This window comes from Oculina patagonica, chromosome 8 (assembly GCF_052425735.1).
Source record: "Oculina patagonica isolate OP01 chromosome 8, crgOcupat, whole genome shotgun sequence".
Classification (NCBI taxonomy): domain Eukaryota; kingdom Metazoa; phylum Cnidaria; class Anthozoa; order Scleractinia; family Oculinidae; genus Oculina; species Oculina patagonica.
The window spans coordinates 31,291,126-31,311,954 of record NC_135765.1 but is presented as its reverse complement, the minus strand read 5'-3'; the positions used below and the strand labels follow the sequence as shown (position 1 = coordinate 31,311,954).

At 41.5% G+C, this 20,829-nt stretch overlaps 1 protein-coding gene across 1 annotated transcript in view; it reads right to left on the bottom strand.

Moving 5' to 3' along the window:
* LOC144662456 (uncharacterized) overlaps nt 1–20,829 on the bottom strand; it is an 87,072-nt gene that overhangs the window by 30,630 nt on the left and 35,613 nt on the right. Inside the window, 23 exon segments of the mRNA XM_078523264.1 lie at nt 552–3,515; nt 3,607–3,768; nt 4,207–4,421; nt 4,983–5,169; nt 5,723–6,301; nt 6,737–6,990; nt 7,524–8,148; nt 8,449–8,644; nt 8,993–9,378; nt 9,950–11,149; nt 11,988–12,321; nt 12,907–13,072; nt 13,572–13,918; nt 14,299–14,451; nt 14,765–14,899; nt 15,186–15,354; nt 16,291–16,442; nt 16,671–16,865; nt 17,367–17,549; nt 18,256–18,378; nt 18,995–19,192; nt 19,825–19,917; nt 20,366–20,538. Of these exon segments, the coding sequence (XP_078379390.1) occupies nt 552–3,515; nt 3,607–3,768; nt 4,207–4,421; nt 4,983–5,169; nt 5,723–6,301; nt 6,737–6,990; nt 7,524–8,148; nt 8,449–8,644; nt 8,993–9,378; nt 9,950–11,149; nt 11,988–12,321; nt 12,907–13,072; nt 13,572–13,918; nt 14,299–14,451; nt 14,765–14,899; nt 15,186–15,354; nt 16,291–16,442; nt 16,671–16,865; nt 17,367–17,549; nt 18,256–18,378; nt 18,995–19,192; nt 19,825–19,917; nt 20,366–20,538 (9,189 nt within the window).

Below are 20,829 nucleotides of genomic sequence, written 5' to 3'. Positions count from 1 at the left end.
ATTAACACAACTAATTATAATCTACGCAAAGGTAGAGTATAATGCAATGCAAATTTAATAAATTTCCCTTTCCACTTCAAACATTTGCTGTTACGTCTTATTGTAAATCATTTTTACATATACCTGATTGAAGACGTGACCGTGAGCCTAAACGATAAAGGATGCGACCCAAATGTGGGAAATCGGAAAAGTAATCGTCATCTATGACAGAATGAAATTACATACACAGGTTGCATAAATCATGCTCCTAAACTCTCAAAGACATTGCCTTGATTATAAATAAATGGGATATTACTAAGCTTAACAATGCTGTCTCCCATATCTCATCGTCTTATCGTTCTGGTTTGAGCTTTTCATGGGTCAACGTTTCTTCAATCAGGTATATATCCAACAACAAAGCATGATTTAAATTCTCCATAGGGTACAAGCTTGTTTTAAATGCATTCTAGTGTAAACTACCACATGGTGACTCTGAAGTGAAATGTGATAGAACATGGGTTATGACCCATAGGCAAATACTTTCCTCTCAATAAAACAAAGTTATCACAAACCTGCTGCACAAGGTCCAGAAGGTTTGATCAAGCCAGGGGAGCCACAGAACAACTTAGGCGGACAAAGCTTGCAATCTGAAGATCTTTCTAGGCCTGTATCATTGCTGTATGTACCAGCAGGACAGGGAAATTGCTTTTCAGTCTTTGTTCCACTGGGACAGTAATTTCCAGCTGTGCACTTAGTTGGATGGATAACACCAGTAAGATTTGTGGAGGGATCACAGTAAGACCCCGCTGGACAAATATTACACTGGAATTGTCCTTCTTGGTCTTGATATTTCCCAGGGACACAGTTCTCAGGCTGGCCACTTCCAGTTGGACAACTACTTCCTCGTGGACAAATCACAGTGGCATTGTGCTCGGATCCACTCGGACAGTAATAGCCTTGCAAGCATTCAAACAACACCTCTGTTGCACCAGGCAGTGGACAGTAGAACCCGGCTTTACAGTCCAAACAGTCTTGTTCTTTTGATTTTCCTGCATATGGGGAGTATGTTCCCACAGGACAGGGAACTTCGATTTCTGTTCCTTGTGGACAATAATACCCTGCAGTACAGTTTTTAGGATTTGAAATAATGTTACCGCCACTGCAATAGTAGCCAGCAGTACAGTTTCCTTCTGGACTGGCAAGCCCCACCTGACCACAATACCTGCCTTTGAGACATTGTTTCGGTGCAGAAGAGCCTTCTGGGCAAAAGTGACCAAGAGGGCAAATACCTCCAGTAAAGTTCACTGAGTACAGGGGACATGTGAAGTCAAGAGAGTTGTTGAAGGTTGTGTTCACTGTTGGAACAGGCCTCTTTGAGTATGCTGCTTTTTCACAGAACCAGCCTTCGTCACATGGTCCATCAGGGTAAGTGTTAGCATAGCCCTCACAGTACTGCCCTGGTGTACATGGAGTGCAGTCTGAAGGCTCTGTTGCAAGCGTCTTGTTGTTAAATGTGCCAGGCGGACACTTGAATGGAGTGGTTGTTTCCCTAGGGCAGTAGTGTCCCGTTGGACAGACTCCTCCACCTTGAGATACGTTGACAGGGTTGGGTCTGACAGCTCGGATTGTGCAGAAATACCCAGGATCACAGGTACCATTTGGAGCAGCTAATCCCTCATAATTACAGTACTTCCCTCCCTCACAATCAACACAGCCTGAACGGCTTTGCAGTCTCTGACTTGGTCCAAATGTGCCAACAGGACAAGGTTCCGGTTTATGAGACCCTCTGATGCAGAACGAACCTGATGGACAAGGGGCTCCTGTCACAGTATCATTGGGAGTTGGTACACTTGCACCTTCAATGCAGTAATACCCTGCATGACACTCCTCAGTTGGCTGTGTGATACCCGACTTATGGCAATAGTAACCTTTTGTGCACTGTGTACACTGGTCCTCTTCCATTAGCTTGGTAACATTTCCAAACGTTCCCACAGGGCATGGGAACTGCTTGGCCCATTTGGTTCCATTGGGACAGAAATATCCAGCGGGACAATTGGATGGTGCTATAACTCCACAAGACACATTTCCTTCACATGACATGTTCTGTCTTGCTTCATTAGGATCGCAGTAGCTTCCAGCAGGACAGGTATAACAAAAACCTTGCCTAGCATATGGCTGGTACTTTCCTGCAGGGCATGGATTGTGAAGTCCACTACCCTCGGGACAGAAGTGACCAGGTTGGCATTCCTTGTCTGGAGGGCTTTGCTGTGTTTCTCCTTGAGGACAGTAAAATCCTTCGGAGCAATTTCCAGCTGGATAGTCAAGTCCGTAAGTTGGGCAGAACATACCAGGAATGCAAGGTTTGCAGTTGTTCCTGAACTGGTTGTATTCAGTGTCAGCATAAGTACCTGGAGGGCACGGAGTTGGATAAGAACTTTTAGTTGGACAATAATATCCCTTTGGACACCTGTCGCCATTAGTTTGATTGACAGGGTGGCTATAGATTGTGCTTCCGTTGCAATAGTAACCAGCTGTGCAAGGTCCAGATTCCTTATCCAGTTTGTCTTCTTCACAGTAGTAACCTGGTGTACATGGCAATGGTTCGTGGGATCCGGCTGGACAAAAGCTGCCTTTCTTACAGAACCCACCAATTTCACCAATCAGGGGACAGATAGCATTACCATCAAAAATATCGCTTCCATTAAGTGGCATCTTTTCCCACGACCCGCCAGTGCAAAACCAGCCACCCGCACAGAGACCTGAAGGCTTTGGCATGCCATTGAACTCACAGAACATTCCAACTGGGCACATCTTGCAGTCGTCAAGCTTATCGCCCAAAGTATAGTTCTTGTAGCTTCCTTTTGGACATGGCTCTGCTGAGGCCGAGCCATTAGGGCAATAGTAACCTTCAGGACAGTCAGTGAAGTTGGTTGAAGCATTTGGACAGAAATAACCAGGAGGACAAACACGGCACTGACTCTGTTTCCACTGTGAGGTGTACGTGCCACCAGGGCATGTGAATGGGGATGGTGATCCAACTGGACAAAAGTGGCCAGGAGGACAAGGACCTCCAGTGTCTGAGTTGTTGTCTGGATTTCGATACACCGCTCCCTCTATGCAAAAGTATCCAGCATCACATGGGCCACTGGGCCAAGTAAGACCAGCTTCTTCACAATACTGTCCTCCAGGACACTTCCTGCAATCTTCAAGAGCGTCAGCGTGGGTTCTGTTGTTGTAGTGGCCAGCAGGGCAAGCTACTGGTGCCAGAGGATTCCCTTGTGGACAATAGTAACCAGTAGGACAGATACCTGCATAGCCTCGGTTGCCTCCAGAAGGCTGTTGTTGGTCAGAACCATTATGGCAGAAAAACCCTGCATCACATTGTCCTGTAGTTGACGTAGCATTGAGGTGAGCACAGAACTGGCCTGGTTCACATGGTTTGCACTGCTCCTCTCTGGATAGAAATTCAACTGGACTATATGTTCCTCTTGGACAAGGCTGCCAGTCATGCCCAGTGCCTTCAGGGCAGTACCAACCTAAGAACACAAAGAGAAAACATTTACGTGCGAAAAATAAAGCATTTATGTATTGTAATAATTACTATAATGGCAAGTACATTGTCCTTACCAGCAGGGCAGGGTTCTGGAGTCACCCTGTTAACACAGTAATGCCCCTCGGGGCAGGTGTAACACTCAGCGGCTTGTGTGTGGTTCATATATGTTCCTGGCGAACAAGGAAGTGGGATGGCTGTGCCAGAGGGGCAATAATGTCCTCTCCAACAAATGTCACCTGAGAAACAAACATTTACATCAGACTGTTGTAGGCCATGACGACTTCACTTACTTTCAAACGCCTTACACAACTAAGGTAGATATGGTGATGCAATACACAGATAACCAAAAATGAGGCATAAAATGAGCAATGGGTGGGGGTGAAAAAAAGAGATGAGATGTGCAAACTGAGAAGTAGTACTGAAACCCTGTGCATCACCTAGGCTGTAGAACAGACGTTTCCATTCTCATGACATATGCAACTTAATGTTGCAATTTGACTTGAGCTTTTGTTAGCACAAAAGTATGTTTTTTATATATATTTTTTAAGCATTATCGATCCTAACAAATTCTTGTTTTTTAACTAACAAGGCAAATTTTAAAAAAAAACCCCAGCGTTCACAATAGAGCCTCTTTTCAATGCAAAAAAGATGACTTAATAGCCCATAATACTAACCAGTAACACCGTCGGTAGGTTCATTAACAGAAGCATTCTGTCGGCAAAAGAAGCCTGCTGAACAGTTGCCAGATGTTTGGTTTAGGCCATCCTTTGCACAGTATTCCCCTGGTTCACAGCCTTTGCACTCTGCTTGAGAGCCCAGCTGCTCAGTGGGGCCATATGTACCCTTTTTACAAGGGACAGTTACGTTTGTGCCTTGTGGACAGTAATAACTGCAGGAGATACAAGACAAAATAAAATATGTCAAGACCAATGGTTTAACTAGAAGAAAACCCTTCTGCAGTACTTAATTGCCAATTTAAAACTATCCGAGCAATCATTTCCATTTCCTAGTTAAATCTCGTGTGATTTATCGCACCTCCAAGAAAAAAATGAAAAGTGGTTTAAGAAATTGGGCGTTCAGGCGTTCATTGCAGTGTTCGAATGAAGCAATTCGAAGAGAAAAGACTTTTGGTTCATGTTATCAGGAGGTTTGATAAATCAGGATTCCACTTTATTAATTTTCCTAGATCATTTCCTGAACATAATTTGATTTTGAGCCAACTTTCATAAAGTACTACCAAAAACAAACATTTTTGCTACCGGATCTTTTTGGTGAAATTTGCCTGTTAGCATTGTAACGTTATGTAAATGTAAGCTGTGATTGAAAAAAAATATATATATATATATATTTCCTCAGATGCATGGTGGCCTAATGGTTAGTGCATTAGACTAGCTAAAACCTGAAAGGTTTGGAGACAGATTTACAGATTAGTTATATACAAAAGCCTCACCCTTTGGGACAAATTATTCCAGTGACTCCGTCATTAGGAGAGATGTTATCAGCTCGGCCAATGCAGTAAAACCCAGCTGAACACTCAGCGGTCCAGTAGTCATTTCCTTCACCTTCACAGTACTTGCCGACGGGGCAATCAGTACACTCATCAACATTTTGTCTTTGCGTCTTGTCATTGAAGGTTCCTACAACAATGTCATTTTGTATCAGTAACAACAAAATAAACCATCCTCTATTTGATACTCATATTGTAAATTTATATGTCTGTATAAGTACCGTATAGTAAATAGATGGTTAGCTATTGTTCATAAAACTATACACATATCTAATATGTCATCTTGGGAATGCGTTTCAAGCTTAGCTAGCAAAAGTCTGTGTTTGAGTCTAGTGGCCCATCAGGGTGGAGCTTATCCCGGTTTCAGTAGCATAAAGTGACTAGGAGTATTTGTACTCCCCCCTGAATGGGAAGCTAGTCCATCGCAGGGTTACCCCGAGCATTTAATTCGCCAGTACCCATTTATACACCTGGGTGGAGAAAGGCACTCAAGAACACAATGCAGTGCCCCAGCCAGGGGTTAGACCTGAATTGCTCGATCCAGAGTCCAGCGTGCCAACCATTAGGCCACCATGCCTCCCGCTTCAAGCTAAGTTGAGGCCAATCTTATGCGGTCGGAATATGGTCCAAGCTTAGTGATATTGAGTTATGATGTGTAGACAAATATAATGCTTGCTTCTTACCTGGTGGACACTTATGCTCCTGGGCGAATTTGGTTCCATTTGGACAGAAGTGTCCTGTGATACAAGGCTTCGGGAACTGGGCACCATGTGTACAGTGAGTCTCATTGAGAATGGTTCCATCACAGTAGTAACCTTCAGGGCAGATTTTACATGTCGCCTGCTGGTGCTCATCCTGGTAGGTACCAGAGTCACAGGCCAGTTGGTTGACACTTCCAGCAGGACAGTGATGCCCAGGTGTGCACACATATTCTGCTGGACTTTTTGTTTTCTGTCCTCCTGGACAGAAGAATCCAGGATCACACTCACCAGATGGCTCCTCAAGACCTTTAGCATCACAATAATGCCCAGGCCGGCATGGCTGGCAGCCAGTTATATTTTGGTTGAAGCTAGAATTTGAATACGTTCCTTCAGGACATTTTTCTGGATCATATGTTCCAACACGGCAGAAGTGGCCCTTTGGACAAATCCCACCAGTGACATTGTCAGTTGGATCAGGAAATTTGGCCCCCTCAGTACAGAAATAGCCAGCATCACACGGTCCAGCGACTTTAGACAGTTCAGCCACATCACAGTAATGTCCTGCAGACATGAATGGTATATGTTGATGACACTGTTTTAAATTTCAATCACAGAGAACAGATATGTAGCACATATCAGAGGCACTTGTAATTAATAAGCACTAACCACCAAAGAAAAAACATCTGACTATTCTCAAGTTAGCAACCTGTTGAGTACATCGAGGTGCAGTACTTCTAATCTCAGTTAACTGGAAAAATATCTGAATATTACCAAGTTGGCAAGTGTCAAGATGCTATTAAACTGTAAATCAAACAAACGATTTTTCCTGATTTACAAAGCCTTTTTTGTTCATTGTCTCATATAAAAAGTCGTATTGCCATGCTTGATAACCCATGTATTAAAAAGTTCGTGTCTGTATCGTGTCATTAATTACAACTTCTCAGTTTGAGTCAGTGAACCAAAACAATGGACTAAATTTGCATAACTTTTTCATACCTCGTGAGCATGGTATTGGCTCTCGTGACCCATTGGGGCAGAAAAACCCTGGCTGACAAACACCTCCTGTTGTTGTATTTGGGCAGAAACATCCACTTGTGTTGGTGGAATTGCAGTATCCCAGGACACCAACATCAATTGGCTTATCAGACCAAGCCCCTCGTATGCAGTACCAACCACCTGCACAGTCGCCACTTGGTTGTTCAAGGCCTGCTTTGCCACAAAACTTGCCAGGCAGACATGGGGTGCAGCCACTGTAAAGGAACAGTATTTGAAATGTTTCCTTTTGAACTGGTCATAAGGATGTAATCCTGGGATCTGATTCATGAACTCCTTACAAAGCCATTTTCCGGTTTTCATTGATTGACAAGAAAAATTGTGTGCTTTCCAATTATAATAGGTCATATGGTATATGTAAAGGCACAGGTATGTTGTTCCTTTCAATAAATACTATGACTGTCACTATTACTATAACTATTGCTATTGCTACTGATATAACTATAACTATTTACTATTAATATTTCTAAGAACCTGACTATGACTAGCTAATTGCAAACGGTTTCAACTCCCTGTCACATTCAGCTAACAAATAATAATAAGCAACATGCCGTTGTGTGTGGGCATCTTGTGATGCCTCTGCTTTAACCCTTCCCAACAGTATTGAAAACAAAATCTTACAAAATACTAAAACAATGCGCCACCCAAGAGCGCTGCTCAATAACTGTCATATAATTGAGCACTTAGTGCTTAATCATATCTAGAGACAACATCCGTGACAAAGGCTTACCTCTTGCTCTGTTGTCTTGTTTCATTGTTAAAGTATCCCTTGGGGCATGGGTTATCAAACGGCGCTTCAGTTCCTGCCGGGCAATAATATCCTTTGGGACACTCCAGGGCGCACGATGTTGAGTTGGACGGACAATAGAAACCAGCGCAACATGGCTTACATTCAAACTGGCCTGTGCGGTCATTATAAGTTCCAGCTTCACAGCCCAGTGGATAAGATGTTCCTTCCGGACAATAATGGCCAATAGGGCATGGTCCACCAGACTCTGTTACATTTGGTGGGTTAGGAATCTTGGATCCCTTTAGGCAGTAGAACCCAGGATCACATGGCCCAGATTCATTCTTGCGCCCAAGCTCTCCGCAATAATTACCTTCTGTGCAATTCTGACACTCATTTTCACTTTTCAGGAATTTTACATTAGAGAAAGTGCCTCTAGGACATTTTTCTGGTTCTCCTGTGTCCGCAGGACAGTAATGACCTTCTGGACATGGTCCTGAATCCTGGCTTGCACTTGGTGTTGCAGATTCGGCATTACGACGACAGAAGTAGCCAGCCTCACACTCCCCACTTACACTTGTTGCATTTTCATGGGCACAGAATTTGCCAGAGTCACAGGGCCGGCAACCTGTATAAAAAAATCACCAAAAGTGAATCATTGATAAATTCAGATCAGCTTTTGTGCCTAGCGTCAATTAAACACTTGAAATTGTCATAGTATGCCCATCTATTGGAATTAAATTAGGCTGTGTTGACTTAAAAAACGTTAATTATAACAAGCCTAAATTTCCTGTTACAAGGTAATTAACAAGTGACAAACACAACAGTGAAAAGAACAAAGAACAGCAACGATGTTTATGTGCCAAGTGTAATTGCATTGAGGAAACAGCATTACAATATTAAAGTAAAGGAATGAAAGGACACTTACTACTTATGTTAGCCAGACCAGGCGAGTCACCATATGTTCCCTTTGGACAGGGTTGCCAGTTAAAACCTGTATTTTTTGGGCAGTAAAAGCCTAGGGGACAAGGCTCTGGGTCTTGACTCTTGTCATTCACACAGAAAAATCCAGCTGGACAGTCCAAGCATGCATCGGCAAGAGGATCCTTCATAAACGTTCCATCCTAGTGAGACCAAAAATACATGTTTAACCCGTGAATTGCCAACTGAAAAACTAGTTAGTCAATACAACATGGAAGGCGTGGTGGCCTAACAGTTAGCATGCTTGACTCCGGATCAAGGAGTCTGGTTTCGAGTCCTGGCCTGGGTCATTGTGTTGTGTTCTTAGGCAAGACACTTTACTTTCATAGTGCCTTTTTTCACCCAGATGTATAAATGGGTACCAGAAAATTTACTGCTGGGAGGTAACCCTTCTTATTCATACCACCTTCACTGGATTTTTAAGTAGCACAAAATCTTGGTGAAACTGCCCCTTTAAAAGGAATTAAATTAAATTTATCTACTTTACTTACCAAGCACGGAATAGGATTTGGTGTCTTGCCAGGACAATAATGCCCTGGTGTGCAGTTCCCTCCAGTGACACCATCTTGTGGTGCGGGGTGCTCTGCCCTTCCATTACAATAATACCGCGGCCAACACTCTCCACTAGGTGCTGTGAGAGCAGTTCCATTACAGAACAACCCTGGTGTACAGTTTGAACATTCATAAATATTCCTCAGGCCTAATGCATTGGAAAATGTTCCAGGAGGACAACTTTCTGGTGCAGTAGTACCCCCGACACAATAGTGACCCTCAGGGCACTCTTCTCCAGTGAATCCATCCATTGGCGTGGGAGTGAATGAACCAAGTCTGCAATAGTATCCTTCCTGGCAGTCGCCTGTGAAAGTGGGAGATGAACCTGCAGAGAAAGGAAAAAAATTAGGTTGATACTTTGTTTCTTTTATGAAGAGAAAAGCGTTTGACCATTAAAAGAACATAATGTTTCTTCCTTAAATGAGTCACCCGAAGCATGAGCTCATGTAAAAAGCAGTCTTGTGTTTATTGCTAAGTACCGTCTTATTGCAATGGCAAGCTGGTCGAATATGATAATCGTACTACCATAACAGAGTAAAGGAAGCAAGAAGGCAAAGAAGGCAGGCAGGCAGACGAACAGGCAGAAAAAAGGTTTGTTGGGTGGATAGATGGATGAATACCACTTAAGTGTTAGGGTACATGGCATTTCTGCTAAATGTGGACACTATCACAATCCCTAATGGATGTGCAACATATTAAATGATGTGCGCAATCAATACGATATAATACATTATTTTCTAGTGATTAAGTCAACCACAAAGAGTCAGCCACAGAGCCACCCAGAAAAAGGCCAAATTAACAGAAATTTGGGGGACCTATGTAAGATTAGTTTTAGTATGACACTAACACATTAGCTACCTAGTACGTTATTTACAGAGATTGTTATCCATCCTTACCATAACAGAACTTTCCAGGAGGGCACTTGACACACTGATCAGGATGGAAGAGCTGGGTACCATTACCGTGTGTTCCATTTGGGCAGCCAAACTCAATGGCAAACCTTGTTCCATTGGGGCAATAAAACCCATTTGGACAAATGTAGCTGGTGAAATCGCTAAGATCATCCTTATTGTCACAGTAATAACCAGCTGGGCAGGTTTTACAAGAGTCTTGTTGAATTTCATCCTGGTATGTTCCAGAAGGGCACTTGACAGGAGCTGGACTCCCTTCTAGACAGAAATGTCCTTTGGTACATGACTTATCCTTATCTATACGTTCCCCAGGAGGGCAGTAATACTTTGCGGAGCAAAGTGCAGTTGGTTCTTTTAAACCTTCAGTTTCACAGTACGATCCTTCAGTGCAGGCGGAACAATTGTTTTCATGGCTGTTCCCAGTGTTATTTGAAAACGTTCCCTGAGGGCAGAGCTCTGGGACTTCAGTGCCCCTAGGGCAATATTTTCCCGCTGGACAGATGTCTCCAGTGATCCCATCAGACGGCTGTGGGATCTTAGCACCACTGGTACAAAACCAACCAGGGTCACACTCTGCAGTGACATCATCTTTTCCTTTTCCTTCACAGTAATTACCCCCAGTACAGGGAGTGGGCTCGTGGGATCCTTCAGGACAGAAGAATCCCTCCTGACACTCTCCACCAGTAGAGTTTGCAGGGCATAGACAGTCACCAGATGTAAAGTTGTCATAATCAAGAGGTCTGTCTGTCCAGGCAGCATTGACACAGAAGTATCCTGCTGCACATGGTCCAGTAGGTTCCGACAGCCCTGATTCATTACAGTACTTTCCACCCGGGCAGGCAGTACAGTCTGCTATACTGACACCCTTTGTAGCACCATTAAAGTAGCCTTTGGGACATGGGTATTGTGTGGCATACTCTGTCCCATTTGGGCAGAAATGACCCTTGGGACAGGGGTAAGGGGTGAAATCAGTAGAGTTCTCCGGGCAGAAATACCCTGAAGGGCACGTAAAGCAAGCAGCTTCTCCTTCATTAGGATTGTATGTTCCTCTTCTGCAACCCAGTGGGAACGCGGTGCCAAGTTCACAAAAGTGTCCCTTTGGACAAGGTCCTCCTATGGCGGATACATTGGTGGGTGTTGCTGTATCTGAGCCTCTTCTACAATAAAAGCCAGGTGCACATTTGCCTGTGTAACAACAACAAAAACAATGTGATTTGAGATTTATGCAAACGATTAATGTGTTGAATAACCTTAATACACATACCTAACTTATCTTGCTTTACTTGTGCTGTTAACTTTACATTTCAATTCTTTTTTTATGCAAGCAGACACATTTTTCATAGCTGTAGCTTAGTCAAAAACACATTTAATACAGTTCTTAAAAGACACCTATTCACAACGTTGACAAAACTGATAAAATGGCCTTCTTTCTGCAGTCCAGTAAAGGTTTGTCTAGCAATAGCCAGATCGAAACTGATAAAAACTAATCAACTTGAGTCAAAAACAGATAAGATAAATTACAATATTTAGAGTTGAAGCCACCTCAGCCCTAACTGGTTTTCATGTGCAGGCTTTACCCAGGAATTGGAACTAGCCAATGTACTTACTTTACTTAACAGATAATCACAGTGCAACAACCTAACTGGAAGTAGTCGCACTGTAACAGAACCAAGTAATGATCAGCGTCACTTGACTCTGAATATGACCTGCTCACGTTGTTGACTTATCAGTAACAACAAAAGTTCAATATTTTACAAAATAGCTCCAGAAGAGCACACTAAACATTTTTGGTACACTGGTGCTCACGTTCCAAGTTTTGGTCAAATGGAAAGCGCCCTTGACTATGTTGACACGTTTGATTCTGGTTGAAAAAAGTAGGTCCAGGCAGACTGGTCGAAAGGAATGGTATTTTTCGGTTGTTTCAATATTCCGGAATTTTATTCCGGGAAATTTCAGTTCCATCCACTTCCCAACCCAGAATATCCTGAATTTCTGGTTGAACAGAAAACGCTTACTATCTTACCTGTTGGCTCAGTGAGGTTGGTCTGCTCACAGAAATGACCATCAGAACAAAGCGTACAATCTTCAGGTTTCTCCAACTGTGACACACTTGAAAATCTGCCACTAGGACAGCCAATGGGATCAGAGGTTTCCTCGGGACAGTAAGCACCAGGAGGACAAACACCACCTATTCCTGTGAAATTCTGACTGGGACGTGGTGTGTTCACACCCTGTACACAGAAGAATCCAGGGTCACAGTTTCCAGATGTGCTACTTGGAAATGAATCAACTCCTGCTCCGCTGCAGTACTTGCCAGGTGGACAGTGTTCACACTCACTTTCACGAGCAAGACCCAGCTAAAAGAATGACAAAGGTAGTAATTGCAGGGAATCAGTAGCAGCATTAGGTGGACTCATAGTGTCAAACATCTCCTTAAAAAACTTTTTGTGAAATAAGGTTCCAGGTCTGTTACAATAGACATTTCACTTTTATGAACAAACGATACCATCATCAGAGCATATAATGGTTAAGTATATTACACTAGTTCCAAGACAAACTTGTCAATCTAGTACAGATGTACATGTATACAACAAACTATTTAATTAGACTTATTAGACTATTTTTTTCCTGCTTCTTCTTCTTGTCCAATTTCATCTAAATACACATCCATATCCCGTCAAATCTCATCTTTAATGAATGATTTTATTTAAGTTTACAACCTGGTCAGGCTTTGCTGGATTAGTGGGAGTCCAAATTTGTAGCCTGACTTTTGTCCCCATGGAGGGCCTGGGAGCATGCGGTGTTTTTCTGCAGTTATGGTGCAGTGTCTCTTCCATGCTGGCCTCAGTATACAGTAATTCATATTAATTCTTGATGTGGCCGTCCACAGACTCCTGGACTCCCACTTGGCTAAAAGCCAGTAAGGAGTTCACAATACTGACCTGAGGATTGTATGTTCCTTGTGGGCATTTTTCTGGCGATTTTCCAGTGCCGGATGGGCAATAATGGCCTTTAGGACAAGGAATAGGTTTCTTGGGGTCTCCTTCTGCACCCTCACAGAAAAAGCGTTCTGGACATGTTAAACATGCAGCAAGGCCAGTGACATTGCTGAAGAAGAAAAACATAAGAAGAACAATTGACATGGCTAAACTAAATTCCAAGCAAACCAATCACCAATTACTGTGGAGTTTTGAAGCAACAAAAGGAATTTTAGATTGAGCTGCAGTTTAATTTAGAGGTGGAAGTGATGATTTGAGCTACTAGTACAGATTTGATGTGAAGTGGAAATAGGTTTGCATTGGAACTGTGGTTTTGCAGCAGAGGTGTAAGGGGTTCTTTTATGCTGAAATGTATCCAGAAAAACTCCCTACCAGGCAAACAGCTTGATACGTCAGAATTGCAGTTTTTGTAACATTCACTACTTAATACCAGGCCTGGAATGCAAATTGTAGTTTCTATGGTTTTCTATGAAGTTTCCATGGCTGGTAAACCCTGTCCCGTGTAGCAATATCCTTGTAGTTCCATAGAGAAGTTCTACATAATGTAGATAACAATACACAATGACCCTAGAAGCAACACGCACACAAACATGCCAATGTGCATATACCTGTAGGTTCCAGGTACACAGTCTTTGTAGATTGCTGAACCATTAGGACATTCATTACCAGCTGGACATATGTTACCGGTGACACCATCCAGAGGCATAGGTGTAGTAGCCCTGAGTTTACAGTAATAGCCAGGACGGCAAACTCCATTAGGTGCTGTCAATCCTTCTCCTGTGCATGACCTTCCAGGATCGCAATCAATGCACTGCTCCTCTCTCTCAAGACCTGGTGTGTCACTGTAGGTTCCATTTGGACAGGGATATTCATATGGTCTTGTGGTGCCAATCGGACAATAGAAGCCGGGAGGGCAAATACCTCCATATGTAATGTTTGAAAGGGAGCCATTATTCTGAAAATAAATTTGAATTATCTTAAAAAGGTAATTACAACATGGATTATGTCCAATCAACAAATTGCAAATTACGCCTATAACAAAAATGTGGAGTTGTTTGCATGAATGTTTACCAGCCACCAACCACACATGAACCTTCCACTTGTATTCTTCAGCAATTGAACGCTTTCCATAAGGAAAAAGCTATATATGATACCTTTGGTTTACCTTTGTAATGGAAATGTGTCCGCTTGGAAGCTGTACCAATACTGAAGGTACAAATGTAGTGTGTTGCTAAGTTAAAGCTACAGTGTGACCATGGCTTAATGTCCCCTTATCTTAGAGCTCCCCTTTCTACACATTAGAAATGTGACAACTTAGAGTCTCTTATAACTTACTGGAGTTGGGCTTGGTGAACCATCTTGACAATAATATCCTGCAAAGCATAGTCCTTCAGTATCATTCAATCCAGCTTGTCTACAATAAGATCCAGCATCACAGGGCTGGCAAGACTTAATTGTGGCTCTTGCACTGTTTGGGTTGTAGGTTCCCTGTAAAAAATTACTTTTTTAGTTTTCTTGATCTATCTTCTAAAAACAACTGTATACTACGGATGACATGGAAACTGTTTTTATTGTCTGATTCACATTTTAAGTGATTGAACTGATGGTTAAAAGAGTCTGCTGGCTGGTATTTTTAGTCCATGTTTATACTCCTATTTATACAAGGAACTAAAAAATAGACAATTTTAAACATAAGTGTTTTGGTTCCATGACGTTTCCTACGAGCGGGTGTAAGAGACAAATGCAACCATCAATCGTGGTACATCAGCTAGAAAAGGAATCACACATTTATTATACTCACTGGTGGACAAGCAGTTGGTTTGATGCTGTTTGGAGGACAATAGCTCCCTGTTATACATGGCTTTGGAAATTCCAGCCCCATTTCATCACAGAAGTTTTTCTCTGTACAATTTGTACAACGTTCTGCTCGATCAGTCTAAAAAGAAACAAAAACAGTGTTTGAGTAACAAGGTCGTGTGGATGTGTCTTTATTGTTCAAAGCCATGCAAGATAAACAGATACACTGGTTTGCATAACCATTGCAGAATGATGCTAATTGAAACAACACCCAACGAAAATGGGTTTCCATCAGGTTTTGTGGGTAAAATGCTTTCATCAAAGACAAACCACTTGCACTATCTACTGACTGAGGGCAGAGGTCTTGAGAATATTAGTACCAACAAGTTTCAATGTAGTACTCTATTTGAGGTAGTGTTAAGTACCTCCTGATAAGTTCCAACTGGACACTTTCGTGGAAAAACATCAGCCTCCTTTGAGAAGTGGCCTTTGGGCGTGACATGCTGGGTTGGTATAGAAGCCCCTCCAGTGCAGTAATGGCCCGGTGAACATGGACCTGTTGGTTCAGGATTGGTATCTCCGGCACAGTAGTAGCTGAATAACAAGAATGTGTGTAAGCTTATATACGCATCTTAAAAGTTTGTCGTTCGTAATCCGTCTTAATGTTCGTCAGTTGAAACCATCCATGTTTATTTTTCGCGTATTTAGTGCTCCTTTGTTGTTTTTCTATGTTATTAAACTATTATTTTGATGTTTCCTTCAATTTGAAAGTAATCATAAAAAATGACTTATTGTTCAGCTGTTCTGGAGAACCTGTTGTACAAACATTTAACTAAACTGTTTTACATCTCTATGATGTTTTCGCCAGCACTTGGTTGGTCAAAGAACTCATGTAAGCCATACATTAAAAGTTATACATGCAGTTGTTGTCTATTAGATTGGCTGATAACTGAGAAATTCAACAAAACGATGCCAAAAACATAAGTGCAGTGGTGCAATAGTTCACTATTACGGTGGCCATCTTGAATTCTATTGTTTCAAGGAGCTATCTTGGGCTGCCCAAGCTAATTTGCCTCAAAACAATAGAAATCAATACAGCTGCTGTGTCGGTAAACAGGTCTAGAGCATGAGGTTTTTCAGCATTATGCACAAAGTAATGCTAAGGGTGCTACATAAAACTACTTGAACATGTGAACAGGGCAAATTTTTTTATATACCTAATCAAATATATGTTTACCATATAGTTTGCATAAAAGATACAAAACGAACAACACAAGAAAAACACTGAAGCAACATTGAGTTATAAAAGTATCAGAAATGATGTCCAGTTTAAAACAGAGAATCGTGTACAAGAGCATACTGCAAAACTGTTAGTGAAATCTGCCAAGCATGTTGGCAGTAACACATCACCTTTCCTCTGGGGCCACATTTATGCTTTTCTAGCATGAATGGTGTCTATAAAGCTCTATCTAATTTTATTGTAGTATCTATAATTCTTAAGTAGTTCACTGTTTTAGCTCAATGTCATACCCAGGGTCACATGTGACACAGTCATCCGGTTCCTTGTTCCCTTTGGTTCCACTGTATTTCCCCACAGGGCAGGGCTCAGGAGTCTTTGCACCCTGTGGACAATAACCCCCTCTGGGACACAGTCCTCCTGTTGGGCTTCCTTCGGGTGGTGCCTGAGAGATACATAAATAATATTAAAAACAACTGTCAGTTATACGGTAAATTGATTTTGCTCCATCAGGCCTTTGAGACAGGGAGTTTACAATATTTAAATACAAAATAAACTGGACTCTGTGCTTTTTTTTTCTTTCTTTATTGAATGCCACACATGTTTAAAGCTATTGTTTGAATACCAGGATATGAGTGAATGTAAAACAGGCTTATCTGGTCTTAATACTTACAGAAGTGCAAGCTCTTCCACTGCAGTAAAAGCCAGCATCACAGGGTCCAGTAGGTTCTTTCAGACCATAACCAGCACAGTACTGACCCGCGGGGCATGGTGCACACTCCTCACTTCTCTTCACTCCAGTTGAGTTACCATAGTAACCACAAGGGCATGGCTGAGGAATGGTAGTACCAGTGGGACAAAAGAAGCCCTAGGATTGCGAAAAAGGAATTACTCATTACTTATTACACACATACAAATAACAAGTAATTTTCGATACTTTCATACTACCGGTAAGTACTAAAGTTCGAAATTGAAAAACCTAACAAATTCATTTTGCACACTTTTTGCTGTGTATAAACGTTTCCCAAGTTACTCATTTTATAATGAATGCTGTAAAATAGCCAGGTATTTAGAAGTGCACGCAAGATAAAATCTCAAAATCGTTAATGTTAACTATGACAGCATTCATTCTTGAAGTTAATGTTGGTACAAATTACCTGTGACGAAGAAAATTACAACAGTTTCTTCCTGTGCCAATGACACCTTTTTTCCATTACAAAATGACAAGATAATGTCAACACTTTTGCTTAGCATGTTTGTCATGTTTTTTGTCATGTTTAATGGAAACATTGTTGGCAGCATAGCTACAGCGTACAAATCAAGGTCATGCAAAACGTAGCAATAGTTCATACAAGTACTCTGGACTTACTCCTGGACATATTTTAGGATTTGCCAGGCCTAATTCATCGCAGTAGTGACCAGAGAAGCAAACACTGCAATCTTGTACAGAAACTGCGGCAGAAAGTTTTCTGTAAAATCCCACTGGACAAGGATGAGAAAATCTGTACCCTGTTCCCTCTGGACAATAGTACCCAGGAGGACAAACAGCAGCCTGGAAAAAAAATTAAGTTTCAATAAATGACAATTTCAGCTTTTATCATATTCTTATTTTATAGGGTTGCTCCTTATACCCTTTGGGGCTACAGATGTATGTTTTGGTACCAAATACAGTGTTTGGTTTGACATGTTCACAGTTGCAATTATTGTGGTACTTTCATGGTGAGTTAACCTGTGTTGCTTTTGGTTAAAATCTGGTATCATGTTGAGGACCTCCCAGGGGGGAGGGGGGGGGGGCATCTTCCCTTGTTCCCAACAGAATTTCCCTTGTATTCCCTAAAAGTATACCTTCGATTTTGGTGTTCTCTGTTCCCTAAAAAATGCTCTTGTTCCTGTGTTTTCTAAAGCGTTAATGGCTATGTTCGCTTGTTCCCGAAAACCCCTGGGACAGCCTCCATGTTAGAGGTGTTTCGTAATGCCTAAAAGGCTGGATCATTATATTCAATATACCAAAGCAAATTATGGCTGACAATTTTAATCAAATAAACCAGAACGGTATTGCTGTCCTCTTGAACTTGACACATTAAATGTGCTGCATTTTTTTTTCCAGTTAACATGGAACTAAGACAAACCATTAAAATATGTAATGCACTTTACGGCTATTTGATAGTCTGTTAAAGTACGTGATGTCACCTACAGGTCCTCCTTCAGTTCTTAGAAAGAAGTGAAAATCTTCAATCACAACAAACAAAGTAATTCACCTCTTTTTCCAAGCCTTCCGGCTCACAATAGTATCCTTCTGTGCATTTAACACATTCACTGACATGTTTCCGACCTTCATGAGGGTTAAAGGTTCCATTAGGGCATTTGATGGGATAAGCATTCTGTTGGAGAGAAAATTGACCAGAATTAATAACAATTGGCCAAAATAGGCAAAAGCTTTCAACAAGCAAAAAAACATCCACAAAGAGATATGGCAGTCGTTTGGAGGGCATACCATGCATGATGCAGGGATAACCCTAATGCCTATGCTATGGACACTACTAGTTAGGTGGGAAGTCGCAGCTAGGGGAGCAAGGAGCACAGTGGTGAGAGCTCCTCCCACCAATGTGACCCGGGTTTGATTCCAGGACATGACATCATAAGTGGATTGAGTTTGTTGTTGGTTCTCATCCTTACTCCAAGGGTTTTTCTCCGGGTTCTCTGTTTTTTTTTTCCCTCCACAAAAACGAGCACTACTAAATTCCAATTCGATCTGGAAGTAGGGGATCGGAAGAGCCACTATGTGGAAGATGCCATTGTAAATTTCCTTTAAATTCCCATGAGTTGTGGGCTTGACAACAAGCAAACCTTTTCTAGATGAATCTTTTTATCCAAATTTTTACTACATCTATGTGTACGAAATTGACCATAAGATTCCCTATTTTGTTCAGACTGTGTGATAAACCTGGATGTTTGATTAAGATTAGTAAGAGAAATGCAACAGTCAATAAGCTGTACCTCATCACCCCTGAGGCAGTAATGTCCTTTCCAACAGGAATAAGTACTTTCATGAAAGTCTGGTTTTTCTAAAGTGCCAGGAGGACAGTGTGTTCCAGCTGGACAAATTTTGGTGCCTATCATCTCTGCCTTGCTTGTGGTTCTACTGTCGCAGTAATGGCCTGCCTCACATGTTGTGCATACAGAGGCACCAGGACCCTGTGAAAGAAAGTGAAGAGTAATCAAATCAATCCTTTCTCTCTCTTCAAGTTTTTTTTGAATGATAAGTTGCAAGTTAGGAAACCACATGCGGTGCGAAAACCAGCTGCATTTTGTCAATCAAATAAGATGTTGGTTAAAGGGACACTGTCACCAGTTTCACTTTAAAAACTCAAGAGTCTAAAGACATATAGAAACTCTAAATAGTGGTGTTAAAAATCACCATGCAAGTGTACTGAAGCGATAAACAAGTCATATTATTGTGATGCCATCAGGAACGTTAGATCTCAACTTGAAAAAAATCAGACTGATTTTTTCAAGTTTTGTCCTTGTGGACTGGAAAAACGACTAAAAATGATTATGGCTCCCTTCTTCCTTTAGCCTCCCACGCAGTTGTTCTTATGGGCGATCGTGTTTCACTCCTCCCCATGCCCCTAAGAACGACAGCGTGGGAGGCTATTCTTCCTTCAACAAGAATTTACTTTATATCTCCATCTTGATGTACTAGGTGCATTTCATGTACCAGAAGTCGTATTTGTCAATTTAAGTACTTTTTTACGGAAAAGCATTAAAATCCCCGTGACAGTGTCCCTTTAAGCTGAAGTTTTCATACAGATGACTAATGATATTACCGAGTAATTTGCCACTTCACAAGCAGTAAGTTCGTAGTTTGCCAAATTTGGGCAGTAGTATCCTGCAACACACTGTTTACAGCCGTCAAGATTCTGCAGGAAAAAAAAAAAAGAAATAAAAATAAACAAACATCCAAACAACATGTTATAATTGTCCTATGCTTAAAACGGCAATTTTTTTCTCATGGACCTTTATGTTATTTCTGGTACATTGGTGGCACATATAGACAATATCATCTTATTGATGGCATTTCTTTTCTTGACATATTCACAAGCACCAGATTATAAAAGACTCTTCTCAAAATTATAATATAAATTTGCCGTTTCCCTCCAGCAGTTATTTATAATTATCATTATCAGCTGCAATGTTGTGCCATTATCAGGTTTAACGCATTTGTACATGGAGAAAGGCAACCAATACTAAGTATCCGTACTAAAAAAGGAAAAAAAGATTGCGACTAGTTTGTGAGACCAAAATAACAAATGCAAGCCAATAAAGTAAGCATTTGTTAACAGGGTGTGTTGAATTTGTGTTGTGTACCTTGGCTGATAGCACATCATTAAAAGTGCCTCGCGGGCATTCCCTTGGATTTGTTGTGCCCTGCGGACAATAATGACCAGTTGTACAAGGGACACAGTCTTCCTTTCGCTCCAGACCTGTTCGGTTGTTGTATGTCCCAGCAGGGCAAGGAAATTCAGTGCCTCGTTTGGTACCTTTGACACAAGCAAAACAAACATCATAAGAACAAAAGATAGACATCTTTTCATATGTTTCAATAGACGACAAGCTAGTAACTTAAAAAATATACAAGGAAAAAGTTGCCACACAGGCATACTGATTGACTTAATTTTTTTTTTATAAATTATTATTATGGTGCACACATAATTTTTCTTAAAGTCATCAGACTACCATACTAGAATAGCCACTTCTCCCCACTTCTTGCCCCTAATGAAGAGCTTGTTTTACAATTCAAAACATAACAAGTATGTTCGAGAGTCTGAGAC